Raw genomic sequence first — 25596 nt, 5'->3', positions numbered from 1 at the left:
TCGCGGGGAGCCGCCGCGCCTCAGTCCGCCTGTTGCGGGGCGAGCGGGCCCTTCCCGCCCAGCTTCTCGCTGCAGGTAAGCCGGCACCGGGCAGGGCTGGGGGCGGCGGGGGAAGGTGCGCGGCCCCGCGGGAGCCGGGCGGCTGCGGGCTGCCGGGGAGTCCGCTGCCGCGGGGTCTCGCACCTGGTGCGGGGCGGGCTCTGCCGGTGCGGGACGCGGGGCCGGGCGGCGGCTGCGGCCGGGGGGCGGCTCGGTCCTGCTGTCAGCGGGGAGCGGGGGGCGCCCGAGCAGCGGTCCCAGCCGGTCCCCGCTCCGCAGGGCGCACGGCTGCCCGTGGGGACGGCGCGCAGCGGAGACAGCGGGACGGGCAGCGCGGTGAGAAGGGGAGGCTCGGCCCCGCGGGAGCAGCCCCCGGCCGGGTGCCGCCGGCGGGGGGAGACCGGGGCCGCCCGGAGCTCCGAGGAGCGGGCGGTGCTGCCCCGCGGTGCCCGGGGAGCGCGGCCGCCCGCCCGCAACTGCCCGGTCCGGCACGGGGGGGGAGGAGAAACCCTCCACGAAATATATATTTAAATGCAAAACGGCCCCTTCAAACAGGGACCCATTATGCGTTTGGTGTGAAACGCTATCAACATTTAGAACTTCATTGTCTCCTTTGTACCAAATCCCTGTAAATCTTCCACTAGCCTTTACTCATTTTCATCTGAAAAGCCTGTTTGGGCTGAATAGACAGCAATCAGCAGCCTCTGGACTTCTCTCTCTCTCTCTCTCTCTGGAATGTCAATTAAAATGCAGATTTCCAACACCCCCCCACCCCCCCACCCCCCCATCTCTTGGTGGCAAAAGACTTGAGAAAAATAGGATAGTCCTGGAAAGCAAATGAAAGAAGTTCAAACAATGAAAAAGTACTGAAGCTGCCAGCCGGTTCCCATTAGTCCGCCAGAATTAATGTTTAATAGCTGTGATGCTCAGATTTGCTTGGAGATTGAACTGGGATGAAGAGTCTTGTCAGATATACGAGTGTGTGTATATATATTTAGAGATGCATATATATTTCTGTGTGTTTATGTGCATGTGTATATAAAGCTGTTAGCTTTAAAGCTTCGCGTACCTGGATTTTTCTGATGAAGCTACTGGGCTTTTAGGGCACTCGAGATCTCTTTGTGGAGGGAAGAGCCGTATTTCATTCAGATTTTGCTGTTCCCTGCCTAATAGAGAAAGATGCCGAAGAGTTATACAACAAGCAATGTATTGATTTGGTTAACATACTCTACAAATTGTGCTCTCCCTGGGGAGTGATAAACATCTTATAAACAACAATGGAAGTAGATTAAAAAGAACACTGAGCATTGAATTTAATTAATGCCACTGCTGAACAAGTACTACTTGTTTGTGTGTCTGAGTGTGTTTAAACTGAAGTACAGCTCCGAGGAATTTGGTTGGGCTCCCAAACCAGTCTGCTTTCCCATGCTTGTCAGTTTGGCAAAGAAATTTGGGCAGGTATGTGAGGAGGTGAAAATTGACTTGATGAGCGAGTGGCAAGGAGAGCCATCAATCATGGGAGGCTGACAACTCCTCCCCGAAGTGTAGGCTGAGAAGAGAGACAGAGTTCCCTTTCAAGGGGAAAAATAAACACTACGTGTGGCTTTCACTGAGTCTGAGACTCCAGGAGGGATTATGGTATTGTAGTCAGGAAGCCAGAATTGTGGAGGCCAAAAAGCATGCTGGGGCTGTGTTCCAAACATTGAGATAGAGGTACATAATTATCCAGCACAGGAGGTCTTTCCAGGGGCTCGTCCCCCAGCAACTGTGGCGATTCAACTATGAAAAGAATTTGGTTTCATTTCATCTCCGTTAGACTCTGCTTCTTTTGGGAAAGGGCAGTCCTTGAACCCTGGTCGCTGTCGTGGTGGTAAAAAGCAGTTTGGCTCCATGGATGGGTCCAGAGCTCTGATTTTTGCTTTGCTACGCCTTTGCAAGCCACGGGTTTGAATTTTCTGCTGCCCTGCGGATGAAGAGTCCCTTCCTTCTGCTGGCAGATGTTCAGGTGCAGAAGCTGGCAAAAATCTTCAGGTGAGAAGACGCGTGGTCATGTAGCCTTGTGCTGTGCTTCAGGATTTAGGGTGAGGATAGGAACCACAAACGTGTTTGCAGTGGCATTGAATGTAGCTGAAAAATCTGAAACAGCTGAACCGTAAGTGGAATTAATGCTGTTAGTCTGGAATTCTGCTAGCATTCTGGTATGTTTTCTCTTTTCAAAATTATGATTAAATTTTGCATTTATATACATAGCCTCGAATCGGAGTTTACAGGATGGCTTATGGAAGTCAAATCAGTGTTGCACCTGGTCTGTTAATTGGCGTTTCTACCCACTTTATAGCTGGATAAATGGAGCTACAGAGCTGTGGCTGTCAGGCAGCAGGTCGGGTGGTTGACCTGGGTGGTAGCGTCCAGGAGAGCTTGCTCCGGTCCCTCACCAAATCCACATCCATCCCACAGACAGAGCTCTCTTCAGTTCTACACCTGCTCTGTGCTTATTTAAAGAAGTGCTCGGCAAGCTCTTCACAAATGTTTATGCGGTGGTCTGGTGGCGTTTTCACTGGAGATTCAATAGTAGTTGCTAGCTTGCGGTCTGGGATGCTCACATTAGGCTTAATTCTCTAAAGGAGGGACAGAGCTTTGAACTGATACCAGCTGAGGGGTAAAAAAACTTGCCCTAAAGTATTGGAGATTCACCAGAAATACCGTGTATTAATTATTTTCCCCAAGTGCCTTATTTATGTCATCCAAAATCTGTTTCTACCGACTCCGGTAGTTACTGTATATAGTACCCATGATAGAAGATGCCTCAACAGCATTTTTGTCTGTAGCACTGTGATCTTGGTTTGTATGTAGGAGGTAGCAAAAATCTAATAAAATCTGAATAAACTTCTTAATGGCTGGCTTTGTAAAGGGTGGGTATTTGCCCATGTTTCTGTGTAGTATATGCTGAGGTACCATACCACATCCAAATGATAGGGAATTTTGAGAAGTTTGCCTTTATCTCTACACTCCCTGCCTCTTTTTTTTTTTTTTTTTTTTCTTTCTCTGAAGAGTGAGGGCAGGAGGGAAAAAGAGGTTTTATGTTATTTTTCCCTTCAAGTGCTCTCTAAGCTTCGGTTGCATTTCATCACATCTAAGATGAATCATTGGCCAGATAAGAACAACTGCTGCAGTTACTTGTTTTATCCCTTTGCTGAGGTTTACCGTCTTTTATTTCTGAAGTGGAAAATCAGGTATAATTTTCTGGTTGAGCTGTAAAATCACCCTGTGAGGATGCTCTTCTGACCCTCACCTGTCATCTTAGTGTGGTGGTAGCGTGGTATGCCAGTTGGTTTGGTACCGCTTTGCTTCTCTCTTCTATCAGCCCATGCCTGGATTACCAGTTAACTCAATTTAAATTAGTTTTACTGTGAATAAAGTAGGCTTCCCCCCCCGCCCCCAATGAAATATATCAATAAGCATCAGAGAGAGAGAAAGAGAAGAGAAATGTTTGTGCACACGGTTTAGCGTATATGAATGGAAACTGATGCTGGGGAGGTCTCCTATGAAGCTGCAATTGGTACCATACTTGATACCGATTTTAATTACCTGTAATGCAATGTAACTAGCCAGTGTCCCTGCACAGAGTGGAGCCTTTCCCCTGTACAGGACTCTCAGGCTTTAAGAGGACACTGCACTGAGTCAGAAGTTGGTACATCCATAGTGGAGCTGGAATTCCTGAAGTGAAATAAAAGTTTTGCAGAATATCCAAGTCTAAAGAGTATTTGTCAACTGTTCTTCTTGTGGAAAATTACTGAATTCTTGCAAATTCAGAACTGCCTAGGTGAAGGAATGAAAAACAAGGCAAACTTGCATAAACCTTCAAACAATAAGAATATCATTTGTCTAATTGTGGTAATTTTGTAGCATTACAGGTTATGTGCCTGCACGTGTGTGTGCCTCTCGTTTTTTAAAAAACTGTATATTTTTCTGTCAGTAACATAGCTCTCTAAATATGTGCTGAGAAGTGATTTTTGTAAAAACAAGGAGGACTTGGTTACGCCTCAGGTGATGATGGAAACTGCTAACAGAAAATGAAAAGTCACTCACTTTTCACATATTCTTGAAGCTGGAAAACTATTTTTCCCATCCTCCTCCTCCCTTCCCTCTCGCCTCGGCTCTATTTGGGGCTTTCTGAAGCTGTTTTGGTTTGTGTTTTAAGATGTTTTGCTGACAGTGTTAAATCTCTCTCCTCCCCACAGCAGCAGCCGTTGTTCCAAGGGAGGAGGTATTACCCTGGCCGAAGGCACTGCTTTCTCTCCATGCTTCTCTAGAGGTGTTCAGATGGGATTAAAGTCCACATGGAGATATGGAAATGGACCAGGAATTTACTCTAAAAAGATGGTCAGCTGGGATTCAGGTTGCCTTATCTGCCTGGTGGTGGTCACCATGGCCGGACTTTCCCTGGCTCGACCTTCATTTAATTTAGTAGTTGAAGACACCACGCTGGAACCTGAAGGTAAATCACTCTAGAATCCTTAATTCCGCAAAATAAGTTAATTTTAAGTGCCTGAACATCTGAAATAGAAGTCAACATCTTTGTGCTTTGGTAAATCTAAATCAGGTAGCAGATAAGCCCTCAAGAGTTATGTTTTTTGGTTTTTCCTGCTCACGTGGGGGCTGTGTTCATGCAAGCATGCATTTATTTGATCTTACGCAAGCAAGTGGTGTCAGTGACTTCACTTGGGACTGTCATCACGTATAATCAAAGTGTATGGCTGAAAGTTTTCAGGAATGGGCCTTGAAGGAAGCCAGTCTGGTGCACTTATGTATGTGTTACACGTTGCTGTCTCAACGAACGAAATGGGTGTATTAGCTGCAAGTCCTTGTGACCGTCTTAACCTGAGAAGTTCAGAGGGAAATAAATCCCAATAGTTGACAGTCGTGTGGCCTGAACGCTTTAAAATTTGCCAGGCATTCTGCTAAAACAGTGTTGCAGCTTTATTGGTGTTAGTAATTAGAATAAATTTCCCTATTGCCGTTAATATCTGAGAACACTCAGTACGGCGTCTAGGTTGCCAATTCTGGAGGTGTAAACGTTGAGATCTGAAGAGCAAGGACTGCAATTTATTACTGTGAAAGCAAAAGCTAATTGAGACCTTTACATTGGAAGAGGTGTTTTGATAAAATCTCCTATCTTGAGCCTGCACCTGTTGGTATGTTCTTCTAGGTATAGCTGTTCCTCAAGCTTTGCAGAGTGATTTTCTTCTCTGAAGAGCTAAGGAGGGGCTGCTTTTTTATTGTCATCAGCTGACTGTATTTAAGAATGATTTTGCTGTGTTGTGTAAGGTCTTGCCTGCTCTCTGAGCACCTTGGGGGTGAAAGCGAGGCTTTCTTCATCAGGTTTTATCAGCCCTTTGGAGGACTGATTATATTTCTAATAACTCAACTGTCAGTCCGTAGAGCATTTCTGATCTGGCAAGCTTGCTGGAGAGAATTTGGCCTTTACACATTCTGCTGTTCATGACCACGGATACTGCTTTGGTTTTATTTAATAAATTTTCACGCAAAACTTACTTGTTTCTATCCACTGCCTCTAAAAATAGACATCACCAGCTAACACATTTTTAGAATCCGTTCCAAGTACATTTTTATTGATGGCAGGGGATGAACTATTTAGAGACGATGAGCCCTCCTCCCTAGCAAGCATTCCTGAAAAAAATTAACAAAGTATAGCAATATTGTCATCTGTCAGCCACAGAGACTGCTGATAGCAAAGATGTGGGTTTTTTTTTCTTTTGAAGGTTTTGAGAATTAAAAAGAAAAAAAGCCCAGCTCTCATTGCCACTTACTGTATGATTTGTTAATTGCACATCTGGTGCCTTTTTGGCTTTTCAGAGGAATGACAAAACCATGAATAATTTTGGTTTCAGAGTAGCTGTTTGTAGTGAGGTCCCCTAGTTTTAGGGTTAAATCAGAAAGAATGTGATAGCATGATTGGTGGAGGATTTTACAGGCTGAAAAGTCACAGTTTTTGAATGATGCCCAATAATTTTTCACCTTTTCAGGGAAAGAATAGCTTTTATGATTTTAAAATGTTTCTTCTACAGTGAATATCTAGGGAGTGGAATCTGGGTTCTGTCAGAGTAAACTGTTAAAAAGGATTTAAAACTTCTTCCCTGGGCAGACATGTTATTGACATGAAAAAATTTTAGATGTGAGAACCTGAATCATTACCAGAAACTAGAAGAAAACCCCACCAAAAAATGCTTCTAAGTTAATAGTATAATAAGAGCTTTTATGCTGTGGAATACAGGGAATTGTGTGGGATTTATATCTGAGATTTGGGAAATAAAACCTCCTTTATGTACTTCATTAAACCCCTTTAAAAAAAAAAAAACCCACAAGTTTTTACACAATCACCTTCTCTGGGTTCCATCACTGCCACCCACAAGCTCTCCAAACTGAAAACAAAACAAAAAACCTTTCCAAAAATCTCTTCAAAGACAAAGCAGACTTCTTTTTTTAATTTAGTGAATGCCAAACATTTTAGCCACAGCTAATTGGGGGGGGGGGGGGGTGGGGTGTGTCAGGTGTTCTGATAATGTAAATTTTCAATAGAGCTGCTGACGGTGCAGTCATTAGAGTGATGACATTTCATACCAGCTGAGAAGGTCGACAGGGCCATGACCTTTGGTGACACGTGTTGATCTGTTCCTTAGTCTTCCTTCATGGACATGCCCTAAATCTTGTCTTTTTTTTTTTTTTTTGATATTGGTGCTTTTATTGTTACTGTTTATTGTCTTGGCGACTCAGAATATTCAGCAAGCTGTATGCAGTGTTAACAGGAGTTGAGACTGTGGCTTTTTCATTCCTTTGCAATAGAGAATATGCTCTTGTCTGTTAGCTAGACATAACTTCAGGGACATTTGCAACTGTTTTCCTCAGAGTATCTGGTTAACTATGTACTTTAGTATGAGCAGTATTTATCTGGTAGGGGGATGGGCTGTATGGATATGTGCAGGACGTGTGCAAGATGCTGTCATGCATCGAGGGTACCTTTGGTTATTTGCAGTCATTCTGGTCTCTTTGGTAGCACGCTTCTCTTCGTGCTTTTACAGAACACTGGACGTGTGGAGCTCTCAATCTCATCTGTGGCCATCAGATTTTACTCTGATATATATGAAAGTAGTTACACTGAAAAATGGTACCTTGAGTCGTTGTAAATTATAATGTCGAAATTGGTCTCACGGGTGCTTGCTGAGGGCTGGATCCTCGGCATGGGTGTTACTGGTCATGGCGGTGGTATAATTGGAGGCTGTCCAGCGGTGTAAGCAGAAACAGGACCTGTGGAGTGAGTTTGGAGACTGTCAGCTCTCAAATTGTATCTTGCATCAAGTGTTTATGTATATGTCTTTTCTCCTAGGAATATGAAGACTTTCTGCTTTTAAATATTTAGAAATAAAGCCTACCCCAGTGTGTACAAAGGAGTCATTCTTTTTCTGGGTAGCCGGGCTGTGAAGGCCTTTGATGATAGCCAACATTTCAAAAGGGCTCTGACCGCACACATAGGTTGAAGGGTTACTTTGTGAACTGAATAATTAGTTTAGACATACATTTGATAAATAGCAAGCTCTCCCTTGACCTCCTCTTGCCCAAGCTGTGTGTTATCGTTCTGCTGGGTAGCTAATTTTGTCTCTTCCCCACTTGCAGTGCCTTGACGCTGTCCTTGGAGCACCCACTCGGAGCCCTGGCCTGGTGCAGTAACAATGTGTTTCAGTTCTGTTAATTTAGGTCAAATTTCAAAGGACTAATTTAAGCTTTCCACAAGGGACAGCCCAATTCTGTGTCCTGTGACAAACACAGTAGTGCAAAATTGCCTTAAACGTGCGTGTGGGAGGCTCCTAGGAGGAGCAGCAGCAAAAGAGAGAGACCCTCTTTAATGGGTGATGTGTGCTTATGATGGGCTCAGGAGTGAGTAACAAGCTGCCATTTGGGCTTTAACTCAATCACAGCTATTTGCTGGCCCTAAACAAATAGAAATAAACAAATAGAAACACATTCAGTGCAGTAGTACCCAGAACAATACCTTCCTTTTTGTAAAAATGTTGCATAATACAAAGAATATACGCTCATTTTTGGAAAAATGTTGGCAGTCCTTAAAGGTTAATGTCACCTGTGGTCACAGTGCTCCAGCACAGTCCACTTAGAGATCCTTCCTTAGTTGCTGGCAGCCTGCCTGGATCAGGATGTGGAGTCTTGTGAGGTGCTTCCCCGGCTCCCAGGGAGAGGGCAAGGGCTGCAGCATGTGGAGGAGGGGTGGTGGGATGTCCTCTGTCCTATGGGGAACGGTGTGCTCCCCTTCCTGGGGTGCCCCCATGGGTCCTCTCCATGCTGCTGGGACCCCCCGCAGGGTGGTTGCAGGGCCGGTGGGATCCTGCATGGTGGTGATCTCCAGGGGCAGAGGTGATGGAGAAGCACTGGGATGCTGCTTCCAACCTGGTAGGAAGAATAAAGCAAAAAGTTCACCCAGGCTTTCCTTGTTACATGTTTGTTGTCCGTCCCCCCCCCAAGAACAGTGGCTCTGATATCTGCAAGTCATGATTAACAATTTGAACTGATTAGTTGAATCGGGAGGGTTGGTTTTTCGGGGTCTTTTTGTTTTGTTCAAGGAAGGGCAATTATCACAGCCCATTATGGAGGAATGTGACATCCCTACAGCTTTGGGTGAGGGTTGGATGCCCTTTCAGGGATCCGGTTCAGTAAGTTATTTGGCCCAGTACAGGAATCGCTAGCTGAGATTCTGGGGAATTGTACAAGCAGCCAGATTAAATCAGTCTTCATGTGTCCATTCTGCCTTTAAAATCTGCAGTCCTTTAGCAGGGGCATGGTCTTGAGCTGCAAACTAATTGGGCACGGGTAGAGTTGTTATTTACAGTCGGTGTTGATGAGACACTGGGAGTTGGTAATGTGTCAGTGTGGCAACTCTTTTGCAAAGTAGCACAAATAATTGCATGTTTCAGGCTTATCTGCCATACAATTGCAGTTTTTTGAAGGGAGAAAAAATACTAACTTTTAGGAATGTTTTTCCTTTAGTGATTTTTTTTTTTTTTTTTTTGGGGGGGGGGCGGCGCGTTTGAGCCAGAAGACTCAAAGATACTGAGTTGTGGTGTTTGTGTTGTTTTTTGTTTTTTTGGTTTTTTTAAACCATTTATATAGATAAACCCTCAAACCAGTGGCTGACTCCAATGGATGCATAGTTTTCTAATTTTAAAATAGCTCTTTCTTGGCAGAGAACTTGCAACAAAATTCAGGCTATAGTAGCTTTTTTACAGGCAAGTTACAAACCTTTGAAAGCAGAATTTACAATGAAAATGCTGACATCTCCAGTTATGCAAGGTTGTGTCCGCATGAGACGATGGACTATTGTGGCGTTTTGATAATAACCATAGCATAGCGCTTAATGAGCGTATTTCTATATCCAGTTTCCCAGCTTTGGTAGAAATGATCACTTGGCTTTAAACAAATACGTTCAAAGATTAGTGTTAGAATGAATATTTAGTTTAGAAACAGATGGGAACGCAAGAATACTTAAGCATCCCTTTTTCTATCATTAATAGAGAAAACCTCCTTGGTGGAAGTGTCAGATTTTTAAGTGTTAAACATTTTGTGAGTCCTCAAGGTTGAAGCTTTACAGCGAAAGCAGAGACTTTCTTTGAAGCAGCACTCCTTAGCAATATAAACCCGTGGTTTTAAAAGAACCATCACCCACTTAGGCAAGTTACGTCTTGTCTGTTTGTAATAGTGCACCTGGTTTAACTAGAAGAGAAAATTTATTTCAGTGTAGTTAAACAAATGCAAAATTCATGCTGAAAAGACATCAGGAACCCAAAACATGTCTGTAAGGATGAAGAGCCTGGAATTTGGCAGTAGTGTGACTGTGGGTTTGGTTGCCCAGTGTCAGGCTGGGTACACCGGGCTCCCATCGCAGCTGGGCAGGTGGGAGCATCCTCTGCAGAGTCAGTCAGGACGCACAGAGCTGTGTTTGTGGTGCCTCTGGACAACACTTGATTTGGCAAGGAGCCTTCCAGGGTAAAATCATCCTTACAGCGATTTGGGAAGCAATTTGAAATTCAGACCTTTGGATTTAGGTTCAGCACGTGGTGCTGTGTGTCTGCAGCCCTTCTGGGGGGATTTGGCACAGTATGCCCCCAAAATCAGAGGTGCCGCCTTGTAGTACAGGGGACTAAACCAGCTTTTAAACTGATTGAAAGAGAAGTTGGAGCAACTTTGAGTACAGTCAAATCTTAAATAAAGACCAGATTTGCAAAAGAGTGCAGCAGCCAGCAGCTCCTGTTATAATTACAAAACGTGCGCGGGGAGTGCTGAGCTGTTCTGGAAGTTTGGCCTTTCGGGTTTCACTCGGAGTTGAGAGCGTCAGCAAAACTGCGTTGGCATTTACTCCTTGGGGACTGTGCCTCTTGATGAGGACAGTTGCAAAATGAGATGTTCTGTAAGAGGGGTAAATATGTGGTTTTCTTAAAAAACAGCTTATAATTCATATGCCTACTAGTACATCTTCAGGTTATTGTTTCCCAGGTCTTAATTATCACTGCTGTTGGGATTTTTTATGGGTTTTTCTTAATTATTATTGAAAAAGAACCCCATTTTTTTAGTGTGGGGTGGTTTTTTTGTGTGCGTTTGTTTTTTTTTTTTTTTTTTTTTTTTTTTTTCCTGGACCTACTTCTGAGTATCAGAGTAGTCAGCACCTGGTATAGAGATGTGTCTCACGGGCTTCACTTTCTGCTGGTTCAGGTCCTTTTGGGCCTTTTGCTGCTTGTCACTGCACAAATGACACGATCCGTATCAAAGAGAGGGACAGAAAGGCAAACTAAGTGCTAGCTGAATTCTACCGTGCCCTTCGCTTGCCATGCTATTATTATTTTAATTGTATTTTTAAAATGACTGTAAGTGAAAGCATTTGGTGAACCTCGGCGAAGCTGAGGAATTGTGAGATCTGACCTACTTTCATTCCCCTCCTCACATGCCGTTGCAAGTTGTGTGTAATTATTGCTTTTCCTCCCCCGCAAAAGAACTGGCTCATCAGTTTGGGACATTAACCGGTGTGGAGCAGCCTCGCAAAGCGCCTTACGGTAGCAAAGACACAAGAACTGAGAGGAGGGGAAAATTCCTTTGTACCAAGGAAAGGGCTTGCATTTATGAGGGTTTACTGGGAAAGGCAATGTGCTGGGGGACTGGAAGGGAGAAAAAGGAGGATGAGAAGCTGGCTGGGGAAGAGAAAATCATATTTTGGCTGTAGTTAGTTTTTTTTCCTCTTAGCTTTTCATGTGTTTCTGCTTTGAAAGGAGTCTTGTGACATGGTAGTTATCACCCGGGGCTTTCTCCCAGGGGGCTTGTGGCTGTCCCTGCGTGGGGTTTGGAGCTGGATGCTGTGGCTGCGCATGCCTTTGCAGGCTGCACTGACCAGGACGAATCTGTAGGGGATTAAGTCGTGGCTGGACGGAACAGAGCTTGATCAGAGTACCATGCTGAAACTTAGTTTTTAAATGTGATAAAAAATTGTGATGTAGAAAAACTGTGTAAGGTTCACAATGCTCTCTCTTTAGCATAGGATGTGGGGGGTACAGGTGAGCTGCTGGCAGGACCGGCAGCTGGGCAGCAAGGGGGAGTGTGCTTTTGTGAGACTCGCTTTGCAAGTTTGTGAAGTTCCCTGCTCAGTGTCTCCATGCTGCAATGTTCAGTTTGCTTCAACAAAAGTAGTATGTTTTGTAATCTGAATGCCACCCAGCGGTTTTCAAAAATCATTAAAAAAAACCAGTTTAAATTTTGAGTAGCTCTTGAGCTTGGTGCTGTTAAACATCGTTTAATCATGAAAAGCAATCCTGTTTAGATATTACAGTGTTGAAGTACCCAGATTTATCTGATATTGTTTACTCACCAGGGTAGCACAGGTATTTTGGACGTTTAGGATTATTAACACGGAGGCTCTGTAATAAATCTGCAACACAGCACTGCTCAGGAATAGCCCTTCTCCTAACGATTCAGAAGCATTTGAGCCATCTTCCATTAGTATGGTGGAGTGCCCAGGAGCCACTGCTGCAGTGAGGAGTGAAGGAGGTGTCTACAAGTTAAAAATAGCCCTTGTCATGTAAATGGGTGTGTGCCACCTGGAAGTGCAGGTAGCCAGCCTAGCTTTTAACGTCAGGACTTGTTCTGCTGCTCTCTCTTTGTCCGCAGGTACCACTGGTGACTATCCTCTGTGTGGAGCTGGAACTGTATTAGCTGTGGTGCCTTTGACTAAATGTTGCTCTCAGTTAAAAGAGAGCCTGATATGCCTTGAAGCTTTGGAGTATTTGGAGAATACCCTATGGTTTAAACGTGTTGTGGATAGGACTTTCAAAATTGCTGAGGGGATGTTTTGGGGATATTGTTTCCATTGACTTTTTTCAAATCCCGCTTTAGGAAGTTGGGGAAGATAAATTTCAGGGGAACAGGCAAGATGAGACTACCAGATGAGCTGCTAAAATTAAGAGGATTTGTATAGTCAAGTAAAAGTGGGACCGTGTACAAAAGAAACAACTGCTGACTTGCTTATAGGGAATCTGAATAGATGTTCTCTGCATCCAGAGCTAACACTCAAACATGAAATTGTGCAATTGTAATTGCACAGTTGTAATTTATTTCTTTTGCATGTTGAGCAGTACTAGTCCAGAGCATGGCCTTTGGCAAACCTGCAAGAAAAAAAACTTGTGTTTTTATGTTTGGATTTATGCTATGTTCTGTTATGTTTTTATGCTGCTCTTGAAATGCAAATAAGGGACCTGAAAAAAGCTACAGATAATCAAGAAAATATTAAACCCAAGAAACCCCCTTTGCAACTAAATATACATGCTCATACCTTTTCCCAAGGCTGTATATCTTACATGGAGCCTTTCCCATGCAGACTTTAGTGCTAAGCTGGACAATGGGAATTGCTTAAATTGCTCTGCATCTTGGTTATGTGCAGAATACAGCCAGGAAGGTTTGATGTGCTGCGGTTGCTGAAAGTGGAAACAATGAGAAAATGATGCTAGTCTTGGATTCTGCTTTTTAGCGAGAAAAGGCTAATTTCAGCTTTTCATTTGAGGTTCTGGCAAAAGGTGATACATTTCCCCTTTGTACTTTATAATAGATTACATGACAAGACTTTTCTGTAATGAGTTTGAAGAGTAGTTAATTATTTTTGAGATTGCGTTACACGCGTGTTAGGTTTGTGTGGTACTCCCCAGCACTCTTAGCACTGAGACCATCACTCTGCTTCTTTGGGCAGCTGCTGGAGATTCTGACTTGAGCAGAAATGGTCAAGATTTGGTGCCTGGAACTAAAGGTTCAAATCCCTCAGGTGATGGCCTGTAGTTTCTCATCATACTGATGAAATCACAAAGGGCAGCACAATAATTTTAGGGGGATTGGTGTGGCTGCTCAAGGTTGGGGGTGTTCCCTCCCTCCCTGGCTACCAAGTCTTTGTGCAGAAGACATACTGATGCTTTTCTGTTTCTTGCTCTGTCCAGTATCTAAAGGTAAATCCTATGGTGACTGTTGTATAAAGAAGCCCTCATCCTGTAAGGAGCAGACTGTGAAGAATGGGGACAAACAGGAAGAAATTGCAGGGCAGTTCCCAGCAGCAGGAGGTGGCCTTGCTGGTCTCGCTGCTGTTTACTTTGAACTTGGCATGCTCTGAGTCTTCCCTGGCTTGGCTTCCAAAAGCATAAAGCACACAGCCAAGCCCATGAGCATGTGATACTTGGCATTTTTGACGTATGTTGCGTGGTTGTGCAGCCATAACTCAACCATCACAACTATAAAGACAGGTAGGAGCAAGCAGGCTACAAGTTGTAGGAATTTTTAATCTCTGCATGAAGCCCAGACAAGTACAATTCCTTTTTCTTATGAGCAGCCTTCTTCCTTTAACCAGGGGGTGAGACACATCAGCCCAGCTGCTTTGCAGCCATCAAAGCCATGCTGAAATAGTTTGTGCACCTTACCCCATGCTAGCCAACACACTGATGTAGCAGGGGACCTCACGAGGTTTGCCTCCACTGGTTTCTTCTGGGTGTGATGAGGCCCCTGTGTCTGTAGCCAGGGCTAAATGCTGCTTGGGGGCAGTTACCTCAAGGAGTTGCAGTTCTGTAATTGCTCATCTGCCAGAGAGCATTACACAAGGCAGATAGGTGTAATCACGTGGGGATAACTTTTAGGAGCATTTACAGAGCTTTTTTCTTGGCCAGGGGGTCCTGCAAGAGGTGAAACACTCTGCTGCTCATCAGAATTATTTATTTTTCTAAGCCTTCAAAGCTTAGGAAAACAAGCTAGCGCAGTGTAATTTTTTCCCTTACCCATGATCACATTGGCAAGTGTTTCAATTGGAGGAGATTCACTTTTTTTTTTTACGATCTTAGTGTATGTAACGCTCAATAGGAGTTGACATGATGCTGGAGGTCGATGCCTGAGCAGGTCAGTGTGGCTGGAAGCTCTACACATGCTAGAGTACCAGATATGTATTATGTGGCAACGCGTACTTCATTTTGCAAATGTTCAGTTCCATGGCGAAAGAATTCTTCTAATTTCCCCCTCCCCCTAGTCTGGTTTCATCTCTTATACCCATCAGATGACTAGGTCCTTATAGAAATAAGGATAACAGGGTTAAAGAAGGTGCCAGGAAAAAATACATCAATTTATTTTGGAGAGTCTGATGCTTAACGTTTAGTCGAAGGCACTGCTTTCAAGTAGAGCAGCCTGGGAGCTTGTTGTAAAGGAACAAGTGAAGACTTAGAATCTGCCACACTTGTGTTTGTAACTGGCATGGGTATCTCTTTGATGCTATGTGTTTGATGACGTTAGTCCTAGATCTTTCTCATCAGATTTGAACAATTAATGTCTTCATACGTTAGAGAGGGGGAAATGATTTCTGCTCTTTTTGGAGTGTTGTAGAGTGACAAGTTGTGTGGTTTTGGGTGTTGGTGTGGTGGTGTTTGGTTTGGTTTTTTTTTTTTTTAGTGTTTTAAAATTATAAAAGGAACTGCAGTAATTTGGAAAGGAAGGTCTGTTATGAGAACAGAGACTTCCTGATGATGCCTGGCGGAGGCAGAGCTGGGCAGAGCTGACAGCTAGCTGGTGGAAACGCAGGACAAATAGGACAGCGGGAATCCGGTGACTTTGGAGGAGCAGATGGAGGAATTGCAAACACTGTTTTGTCCCCCTTTGTATAAACAGACGTGCTTGGCCTTTGTGGATTTGGTTTGGTGTTAGCTAACAGGAGGTAGTCACCATGGCCAGGATGACTTTTAGCATTTCTAAACCGGTGGCCGTTTCTTTTGTAGGCTGCATTTATCATCTATGGTCAGAAGAGGACACGCAACTACTCTTAATATTAGCTTGTCAACTTCAGTTGAGGGAAGAGCCCATCAGCTTGTACCTGGGAGGTGGGAAGGAAGGTTGCAAACCTGACTGAAGATACCTGGGCTTCCTGAGCCGGCACAGAGGCTGTGTCCTGGCGGGAGCGTAAAGGCTTGGGTTTGACTCGCACAGTCATGGGATGGGGCTGTTCAGCTTCAGGCTTAGTTCAGCAGCCCCGTTCCACGTTGCTCATCCAGTGTGGTCTTGCTGGATCTTCCTCAATGAAAACCAAGGAAGAGGTAGGAGAAGCAGGAGGAGCGGTAGGGGTTGGCAGCCTGGCATCCCCTGTGGGGACATTCAGTGTTGCAATGAACCTCTTGGATTCTTGACAGGTCAGGTCTGTTGACCCTTCTGGGCACGCTATGGTGAGTGTTTAGTTATTTACTAAAGCCTTTTGAAGCGAAAGTGGCTTGATGGGGGCTGAGGCTTTTGTGTTACGGAGAGTTGTGTGAGAATCTTTGCTGGGGTTAGCTATTAGCTGATTGTTTAATTATTTGGCTCTGTAACTCAGTAACTAAATGCCTTAAGCCTTAAGATAAGCAGCTCTTTGTTAATATTTTAATAAATGGAGACAAATAATACTATAATAATAATTTTAGACCTAAGGAAATATAAATCTCTCATTTCAGTGACCGAATCTTGAATGAAGCATGATTTGGAATGTAATTGCATGTATCATAAGTATCTGAAACAGAGCATTCAGGGTGTCCCCAGACCTCTGTTGTGGTCGTGGCTTTTATACAAACAGCATTTACTCCATTTGATGGCTGGATGGCATAAACCGTGCTGTGAGACCATATGAGCAGGCAAAGAAAAAGTTCACATCTGTTTACTCAACAGCAGCTTGGTTTTCCATGGCAGTATCGTTCAATAGCTCCACCTATAAAGTATAACTACATTGTGTGCACCACTCTTACAAAGGAGGATGTAGCTGAGAGCAGACAGTGGCAGAAGCAACATGCCCTCCCTTGTCCCCCGGTGTTCAAGAACACCACCAGAAATTTTGCACGTGCCTTTGTTGCTTGTTTGTTTGTTAAGGGGTGATAGGCAGGTTTTATTCACATCAGGTAATGCCCCTTCGCAGTAGGAACTATGCCACAATTATAGGATTTGCAGAAGAACGTTCTTAGAAAGTAATCCCGTGCCGCCTTGCCTTAGCCGTGCAGAGCCTGCCCAGCGAAGGGCTGATTTACAGCTTTCGGTGGTGGCTGAAGGATACGGTTTCAAGGCAGGAGTTCAGGGAGAGCTGGAGGAGCGTGGATGTGATACCAGATCGTCAAGCCTTGCTTTGTGCTGCAGGCTCTGCAGGGCTATCTCCTCCTCCCATCTAGCTATTTGACGAAGGGAAAATTCAGAAGGGTGCTGCTGAAAAAACTGGCGGATGGGTGCTAGTGAGGGCTGAGCAAACTTGCAGCCGTATCTCTCTGGTACCATCAAAAGACATGGGAGTGGGGAAAGAATCCTGATGTCAGCCTCGGGGGAACCATTGATTTGATGGCACAGCATGTACATGAGTTCAAAATTTGTCCCTGAGTTTCAGAACAGTGCAAAAATCCTTGTGCAGTATCCTGGAGAGAGAGTTAACTTTGCAGCGTAGGTTGTTTATGTGCTGCCGGGAATTTTTTAACAGTTTAAACTGGTTGATTTTAGCAGTGAGGCTGTTGGGTGGACTTGTGCCTCAGAATCCCACCTGTTCTCTGTTTGCTTTTGGGCACCATTTCAAACCCACACTGGAAAAAGTTTATAGGCAAACATTATAAAAAGTGACAGTCTTAAGTGCTGCTACATTCTAGTTTGGCAACACAAAGGCTTACCTGAAATAACTCACTGTTTCCAAACATGACTTCATTATTTCATGATACTTTGTGCTGTATCTTCCCTGATACTCTAGAGAGACACAAATGGGAGAGGATAATATTTACCAAATGCTAATACATATTTGAAACTTGTTTTTCTTCAGTATGCTCGTCATTTTCCTTGCAAAATGATTTTTTTGGGGTCATTTTGAAATCAATTGCAGCTTTTTGAATTTGGATGTGCATTTGCGTTGACCCGGTGTAAATTTGGGGACAGTAGTTCAGAAAGAGATGCAATCAAAGAGGGAAGGTAGAAAATTACTTTCCTTGTGTTGGTATGGGAACAACAGATCTGCCCAGGAGGATGCCGTAACCTGTGTGACCATCCTTCGAGGTTCCTGGCACTCGTCAGCAAAAACCACTAATGCACTTAAAGGAGGGTTGGGTGATCTTCACCCATGGTGGCTTTTAAAAAGTTTAAAGACATTTTTAGACTCCAGTATATTGTTGGCACAGTTAAACTCTGTAAAAGAAATTCTCTTTGTGGGTAGAGCATTACAAAGAAGTCTTAAAAACTTCAAAGTAAATTAGCTAGCTGGCTTCAGTTACCTTTTTGAAAAATTATTTGACAGTTGAATCTGAATTAAAAAGAAAAATCTCAAGCAGACTCAAATATAGTCATTACTGTTACAAAATACACGTAGAAAGGAACCCATGCTCCTTTTGGAAATTAGGTTTCTAACAGCATAGTGTAGTACTCAGCGAAACACCTGATCTGTGGATTTGTGACTGTATCAGGAAGACTGAGTTAGTTGGAGGAGTATAAAGCTGTATTTGTAGCTTGTCCTAGACTTTGAGATGGAACTTTGCATACTAGAAAGTTTAGAGACCTTGCTATAAAATCAAAATCCAAGAATCTTTACAGTCTCTGTAATTGGTCTTGTTTAAGTGGTTTTAGGTGCTTTTCCTGGCTACCATCTTGGTGTGATGCGTGTGTCAAATCTGTTTGAAAAAAGCTTGTTTACCCTGGGGAAGAAGCCAGGAGAAGCTTTACTTGCTTTGCAAGGGCACATCCCTGGGTCTGTTCTCCCTTTGCTTCAGGCAAACTTCCACTGAGCTCCCTGAAATTACATGAGTCCAGGATGACTGGGAGGAGACACTGGGCACGCTATTTTCAAGTACATCAGTATAACCCAATATTTAAACGCCCGAGTGTCCCGCTGTGGTGGCCACTTCTGTGACTCGTAGAATCATAGACTGTCTCCAGTTGGAAGGGACCCATAAGGGATCATCGAGTCCAACTCCCTGCTCCTTGCAGGACTACCGAAAACTAAACTACTGACAGAGCTTCAGCACTTCCAAACTCCCATCCACTGGCCAGCTCAGATGTGACGCCTGTTTCAGACTTCTTTGTTGAAAGTGTGATACGAATAACAACACCACCATTCCCCGAGGATGAGGAACATGGGTTTCAGGGTTTCGGTATTCTTAGAAGCAGGGGTGGACACTGAGGAGGCACCTACTTTAATATTCCCTGAGACTCCCCAACAAACCAAAAGAGGCGTGTGTTTTATTTATGTATACGCACAGTGGCGCACAACTGGTGCCTGCGCAGGGAAGGATGTGTGCCGGGGAGCAGCTGTCTGCGTGGTGTGACCCTCCTCATGAGCAAACAGAAGGTGCCATCGTGTTTCTTTATTTACGGTTCACACTGGCCTTGGCGAGGCCAAGAGGCTTGTGGGAGAGGGATGCTGTGGTTGCAGGGAAAAGCCAGTTAACAAAAGCAGTCCCTATATCTGGCACAGCTCGAGTGCGTCATAGGTGTGCCGAGCCATCCCGCTGCCCCCTGCAGAGATGCTCCTGAGTGCCCAGGCTGCGGTTCCCTCCCCCCTGCTGAGAACCAGCCTTGGAAAGGGGCAATGAAGCTCTAGTAACTATAGGCAGATGTAGTTTTCCAAGGATGTTTTTTTGGAAAGAGGCTGTGGTTTGACATTCTTCTCATTATTTGGTTACAAAAGGGAACTGATGGATGAGCCGTTCTTCTTTTGAACTTGTGTACGCTGCGACTTGGAAAGCTTTGCTTGTGTTCCCAGGTTTCTGCTGTATTCTGCTCAGGAGAGGCTGTGAAATAAGAAATGAAGCAAAAAAAAAAAAAGAAAAAGTTACTGTCATTGGGAGCGGAGTAGGCAGTGTAGAAGTCCAAGTGTAGAGGCTTGAGAAAGGGTGCAGGGAGAAAAATAAGAACATTGTATGTGCTGTGTATAGGAACTCATGTTTATTAACTTAGTTTTAGCAAGGGTTTTTTTGACCGTCCTGTTCTTCCAACACAGCTCCCTTCAGTTTGGTTTTTTTTTTTTTTTTTTAAAAAGAAGCAACTTATAAAATAAGATGAATCATAAAATTGTTTGAATCATAGGCTCAAATGCTAAGATATAAAACTGAATTTGCTTTTTGAACTCCTCCTGCCTTCTCCAAAATCTTTGAAGCCCCCAGGTGCAGCATCACTCATCTCCCCAGAGTTGGCTCGCTGTGGCCAGTAAGAAGGGTTGTGCCCTTGCACGGCACTCGGAACAAGGCACGTGTCAAGACACCGATCCAAAGGGAGCGAGCTTTGTTTGTGGTTAACTTCTTGAAACTAAAGCCTACCCCATACCTGCATGTGGTTCAGTTTTATGAGACAAGTTGCTGGGCTAATCTGGATGAAACTTTTTTTTTTAACATAACTTGATTTCTGTGGATGAAAAGGGCCTTCACTGACTTTTGTTGGAAATTCTCTCCTTTCCGTTCTCTTTCTTCTTTTTCCTCCTTCCCTTCCACCTTCGCAGAGCCACCAACCAAATACCAAATCTCTCAGCCAGATGTATATTCAGCACTTCCAGGAGAACCGCTTGAGTTGCGCTGTCAATTGAGAGACGCCGTCATGATCAGTTGGACTAAGGATGGGGTCCCTTTGGGGCCCGACAATAGGACAGTGATTATTGGGGAGTACTTACAAATTAAGGATGCTACACCCAGAGATTCAGGCCTCTATGCTTGCACTGCTGCTAGGACCCTAGACAGTGATACTCTGTACTTCATTGTAAATGTTACAGGTGAGTGAGTTAAACATAGGTTTTTGCATGTAGAAGCTGTAAAATGTCATATAAAGACACGTTATGATATAATGTGAAATGGTCCACTCGGGCACAGCCAGTTGAGCTGAGTTCTGTAGTTATTTCAGGTATTTTCCTCCTTGTCTTGACCCTGAAATGGACTCAGTTTGTATATACTCTTTTTACTTCACGGGATCTATAGTGATTAACAGCTGCTGAAGAGCTCTCTGTGCTATGCCGCTGTGACAGGATTAAATTAGACAGAGTTGCTGTGATGGTGATAAAGCCGGTAGAAAGAATACAAGCTCTGCCCGCCCCCCCCCCCCCCCCGCCCCGCATCAGAAGAAGAAAAGGGGTGTCCTACATCCTTTAAGTTTAGAGATAGCTCACTCTGGAGACACTCAGTTCCGTTCAACTGAATGTCTTTAAGAAAAATAAAAACTGTAAGCGGAAAGAGACTTTTGGAGTTAGCAAGCTCCCTTTGGAAACTTCGTAGCACTTCAGGATTGTTAGCTAGTTTTGTTAGCATTTTATAAGAATGACACACATGCTGTGGCTGGATTTTCTTTTTCTACAGCTTCTGCACAGCTAACATAACATCTGTTCTCCTTGATAGATATTCTGTGATGTAGCATATTGGTTTATTTGTCTGTAAAAATAGGCTGGTTTAAAGACTTGATTATTTTTGATGTGCAGATGCCCTTTCCTCTGGGGATGATGAAGATGACAATGATGGGTCCGAGGACTTTGTGAATGACAGCAACCAGATGAGTAAGTAACGGCGATCTGCCAGAAGTCACTAGCAAGATCCACGTGGAAAATAATGTCCCGTCTTTTGCGCTCCTGCCTTCAGAGCTTCTTGATTGTTACTGCATGGGCTGTCAAATAGCGGTATCTTTGTCTTTCTCCATTTTTCTGTTTCACATAGTTCGTAACTTGGAAAAGAAAAAGAAAAATAAACTAATATTCCTCTAAACATGCTTTACTGGTCTGTACTTTCTTTCTCCCTTCTTGCTAGCATTTCTGCAGTTTCCTTTCTTACTGAACTGAAGTTCAGTCTTTGTCTGATTTAGACTCTCACAGATGAACTAACTTTCCCTGAATCTGAGCTGCAATTTAACAGAAGAAACAAAGATCCAACTCACTTTGTTAAAAGGTGGTATGGAAACTTTAAAAATAAAATTTAGTTGTAATGAGGTAAATCCTTCAAGCCTTAATCTCGGCAGAAATCTCCCCAGGAAGAATGAATTTGGACACAATGAGGTTCTTTTATCTGCAAAGGACCTCAAGGTTTGTTGCAAAGAAAGCAATCCAGCACTAAAACCACATTTTTATGTTACTTATGCATGATGAAAATGGGCTAAAAGAGTCTTAAACCTATCTGAATGTTAAACTTCAGCCCCTTTAGAGAATTTGGAAAGCTATTAATAGGTTCTAAATAGAGCAGTTGCTAAGAAAAAAAAAAAAAAAAGGTAAAATTCATATTGGTTCCTTATGCCCCTATGCACTGTTGCAAAATCCCCTCGGTGACTGGTAGTTTGCTAACGCTCGTGCTGTGTAAAGTCAATAACACACAGAACACAGAAATCCTTCATGGGAGGTGTCAGCTAGTTACCAAACGTGGTAGCCAGGTAGTATATTTGCTCCTCAGCCTGGTTGGTAATGGGCAGCTATACTGTATGCTTGAAACACTCATGCAGATGATAAAGCATGGGCCTGATTTCAGCTCCCCTAGTTAGTTACTGTTGTATATGACTGCCCCGGTCTGAAGCTGTGAAACATTAGATGCTATTTAAAGTGATATAAGTTCTGAGCTGCCTGTTTGGCCCCTGCCATCTGTTAGTGTGATTAACCCGGGTTGATTCACAGGTGCAGCTTGAAGTGGCTGAGATTAGGCAGCTGGAGGCTGCTTTGACAAAGGAATGTGGTGGCCAAGATAATTGGCCAGTTTGGAAAAGGGACACTGCTCTTAAAAGAAGTTGTCTAGGGAAAACCCACCAACCCAGGCAATGCTAGTGTTCCCCTGAAAAGGACTCGTGGGTAGAAATTCCTTTTAGGAAATGCCCCTCTGTCTGTTATTGCTGTAGAGGTTTATTGGTGTTGGTCAGAAAAAGGCTTGCGATATTTTTGGCGTGTTAGCAAAGACTGCTTCTGGACTGTGCTGGTGGCTTTGGTGATTCATAGTGAGCACAGATAGCTTTGGAGATATATATATTTATATATATGTAAAAATATTTTTTATACATATTTTGTGCCTATAGCAAGGAGAAAAAAAGCAAAGGGCCTGATCTCAAGGCAGCTGTGCTCTGTAACAGGGTGGTAACCATTCCCACCCTTTCATGCAACAGGGAGATGTACCCAGTGGTGTCCCCTGTAGCACCAGTGATGCTCGTGTAATATGAGCTATCATTTTAAGCTGCTGCTAATCAGTCTTGATTCAGGAGCTGGTGAAAGGCCATTGACAATTTCCGTCTGCCAGGGATGGGGTGTGTACTTCAGCGGGGGTCAACCACACTTTCCCTGCTCAAAGTGAAAGACGCCTCCAGAGCGTGAACGTTTAAACATCTCGGATGGCAGGGAGAGTGCAAACTCTTGCTGTGTAGAAGGAAGGAAACTGCAAGAAGAGAGATTGCTCCCAAGCAGAGCCTTGTACAAACAAGTCCTCATGAGATCGCCCTTTGCAAGGTGCCTGCAAACTGCTGGGGCTTCTTGCAGGCTGTGGATGGGAGCAGGGAGCGGCGCAGCCTTCCTCCTGGTCTGTGAATGCTGGGTGGGAAGAGCTGTAACCGGGAGAACAGTCGTGGCAACGCATCCCTGCAAGCAGTCTGTTTTCAATGAAAAGTTGCATCATAGTAACTCGGTTGGATTAATGCAATGTTGCTGAAAGGGAGTTGTGATTTGGCAAGATCAGAGCTGGATGAAAATTAGGGGTGGGACTTGGTGCGGTGCTTTTGCAAACCACTGAAGCTTGTGGATCTAGTGTCTTCTAAGCCTTCCCGTCAGTATTCCTCTTCTAGATTTTATATCGCATCCAAAAGGCCACGTCTAAGTCAAGATGCGGTGTTGCAAGACAGGTTGAGAAGTGAGTGAGGAGCGGAGGGGTACGCTATGTCCGCCCTGAGCGTGCCACGTGGCAGACAGCGGTGTGCAACGGTCCGGTGTCCTCTTCTACCTTCTCCTGCCTGTGATGGGCAAAGCCTGGGAAAGTCCAAGACCTCACCGGAGCCCCTGGCTGCTGCTCTTTGAGAGAAGTTTTGAAGGGTTTCCTGCACCATGGTTTGAGCTTTGCAGATCTAAAACAATTTAACTGATAATTTACATACAAATTACAGCTGCGATCATTAAGGATAAGCAATGGAAATTGGCCTGGTTATGCCTTTACTGATGGAAACAAAAGGCCATAGTCTTCAAAGGTTGTTGCTTTTTGATGAAACAATTCTGATAAAGTCCAGCTGTCCTGGCATGTTAATTATGATGTGATGAGGCAGGAAATGGCTGTAGTGCCTTCCACAGGAAACTGAACCTTGGCATTCCCATTCCTGCATATTTAAAACTAAAGCAAACCTTTTAGAGCTGTTTTATTTATGATGCTGAGTATTCTTTTAAGCTTTTTTGATTTTCTTTGCCTGGGTTACAAATATATTTTTCGGAGGCCAAGGTTTTCAAACACAGGCAGAGAGGCTGTTGAGGGAATTGAGTGTCCTTTTCGAGGCTGCCCAGAAAATACAACTGCTCTTGGAGCCGGCGAAGGCTGTACGTGGCTCAGTAGCCATGAGGAGCAACTCGTCCTCGGGAGAGGCGGGCGCTCGTGTGTACACATGTGCTTTTGACCATTTGCCCTGTGTGTATTTTTAAGTAAAAGGCATGCATAGCAGATTTCACTCTGCGTTTGGTGTCCTTTTAGCTTGACAGATATTTTAACTGTCTGAAAAAACACTGTGGTAGATTTGTTCCAGACTGCATCCTGAATAGCTTTTTATTACTTCCAGCTTTTGTTGAAGGGATTAGTGCTTGTGGGGAAGGTGCAGGATTGGTTCCACTGCAAAATAGTCTTCTCTCTCGACAAAATGGCTTTGTTGGCAATTCAGTTTTCCCCTTTGTTGCCTTAAAGAGCTGCCGTAGCTTGGTTCTGGAGGGTCGCCTCCAAGGATGTTGATCTGGGACTTCATTTTACAAAGCTGCAGGCTGATCGCCATCAGTTCCTAGTGACAGCGCTGGGGAAAACAGTGTTGGTACTTGTTGCCTCATCCTCATCATGATTTTGGGAGGTAGCCCTAACTTAAGGGGTTTCTATAATCCTGATTTAGTGCTGGTAAGGCAACAGCTGTTGTGATGGTTGTGCTGAGGTCCACCAACAGTAATTTATTCTGGAGACCCCTGGGTACCCCTGAAGATACTGCTATTCTGCCCAGAATTCTAGTCAGGCGACTGGAAGCTTTATGACTTTTTTTCCTTATCACCCTTTAAACAATTTTGTCTGGGCCAAGCAATGGTAAATTGGCACCAAGAACAAATAAGTATCTAAATGTAATCCACATGCTGTTCTTTTCATGCCTTGAAGAATTTCAGAAAGGATGAAACAAGGTTCAAATTCATCAAATCCTGTAGAGTGGAAACCCACTCAAGGGAGCAGCAAAAATTGGATGTTGCCTAGAAGTGTTTTTCAATTAAAGGTCAAATACAATAGTACTGAAAACCATGGAGGGGTTTGATGTGGTCATTTCAGGTGCATTATTGCCTGCTGAACGTGCTTGTCAGGCAGGCTTGGAGTTGACTACTTTTGTATTTCTTTGTGTCAGATAAGTTGAAATAAAAATTGAGGAGTCCTGAAGTGGTCCCCAGGGCTGCCTAATTTCAATTTCACATACAGGAGATTTGCCTGATTAGATGTAATGTATTTGCAGTGGAGTGCAGTGTGGGTCAGCAGGATATTTTCTTCACTAATGAGAGCTCTAAAAGCAGTCAGGAATTCCCACCCATTCCCCTGCTGCTCGTTACTTCTATGTGCCGGAGTCTGCCCTGTTGTTGCTGTGAACTTTTCACAGCGGTGCTACCTACTTCCACCTGTCCTGTTAGCAAAGTTGGGATGGGATAGACGCCGTCTGTAGAAGTTGTCGGCGCTTGGTGGTCTATACTCGTTAACTACGTTCATTATTGGTTTTAGTGAATCTGGATGTTTTTCCTCTCAAGACAAATAGAAGCAGTCAAAGGTGCTTTTAGGTGTTGATGATTTA

General features: G+C 44.1%; 1 protein-coding gene across 3 annotated transcripts in view; it reads left to right on the top strand.

Annotated features, from left to right (window-relative positions):
* Positions 1 to 1886: 1886 nt before the first annotated feature.
* The window catches only part of FGFR2 (fibroblast growth factor receptor 2), an 85667-nt gene continuing 61957 nt past the window's right edge, over positions 1887 to 25596 (top strand). Inside the window, exons 1-4 of one of the 3 annotated variants that reach the window (XM_055720674.1) lie at positions 1887 to 2070; positions 4281 to 4537; positions 20096 to 20362; positions 21059 to 21133. In XM_055720674.1, coding sequence (XP_055576649.1) covers positions 2009 to 2070; positions 4281 to 4537; positions 20096 to 20362; positions 21059 to 21133 — 661 coding nt within the window. In that variant the 5' untranslated portion in view covers positions 1887 to 2008. The remainder of the gene's footprint in view (positions 2071 to 4280; positions 4538 to 20095; positions 20363 to 21058; positions 21134 to 25596) is intronic. The other 2 variants (XM_055720672.1, XM_055720675.1) reach the window with 2 other exon arrangements.

This window comes from Falco cherrug, chromosome 9, assembly GCF_023634085.1.
Source record: "Falco cherrug isolate bFalChe1 chromosome 9, bFalChe1.pri, whole genome shotgun sequence".
Taxonomy (NCBI): domain Eukaryota; kingdom Metazoa; phylum Chordata; class Aves; order Falconiformes; family Falconidae; genus Falco; species Falco cherrug.
This window is presented reverse-complemented; position numbering and strand designations above follow the sequence as displayed.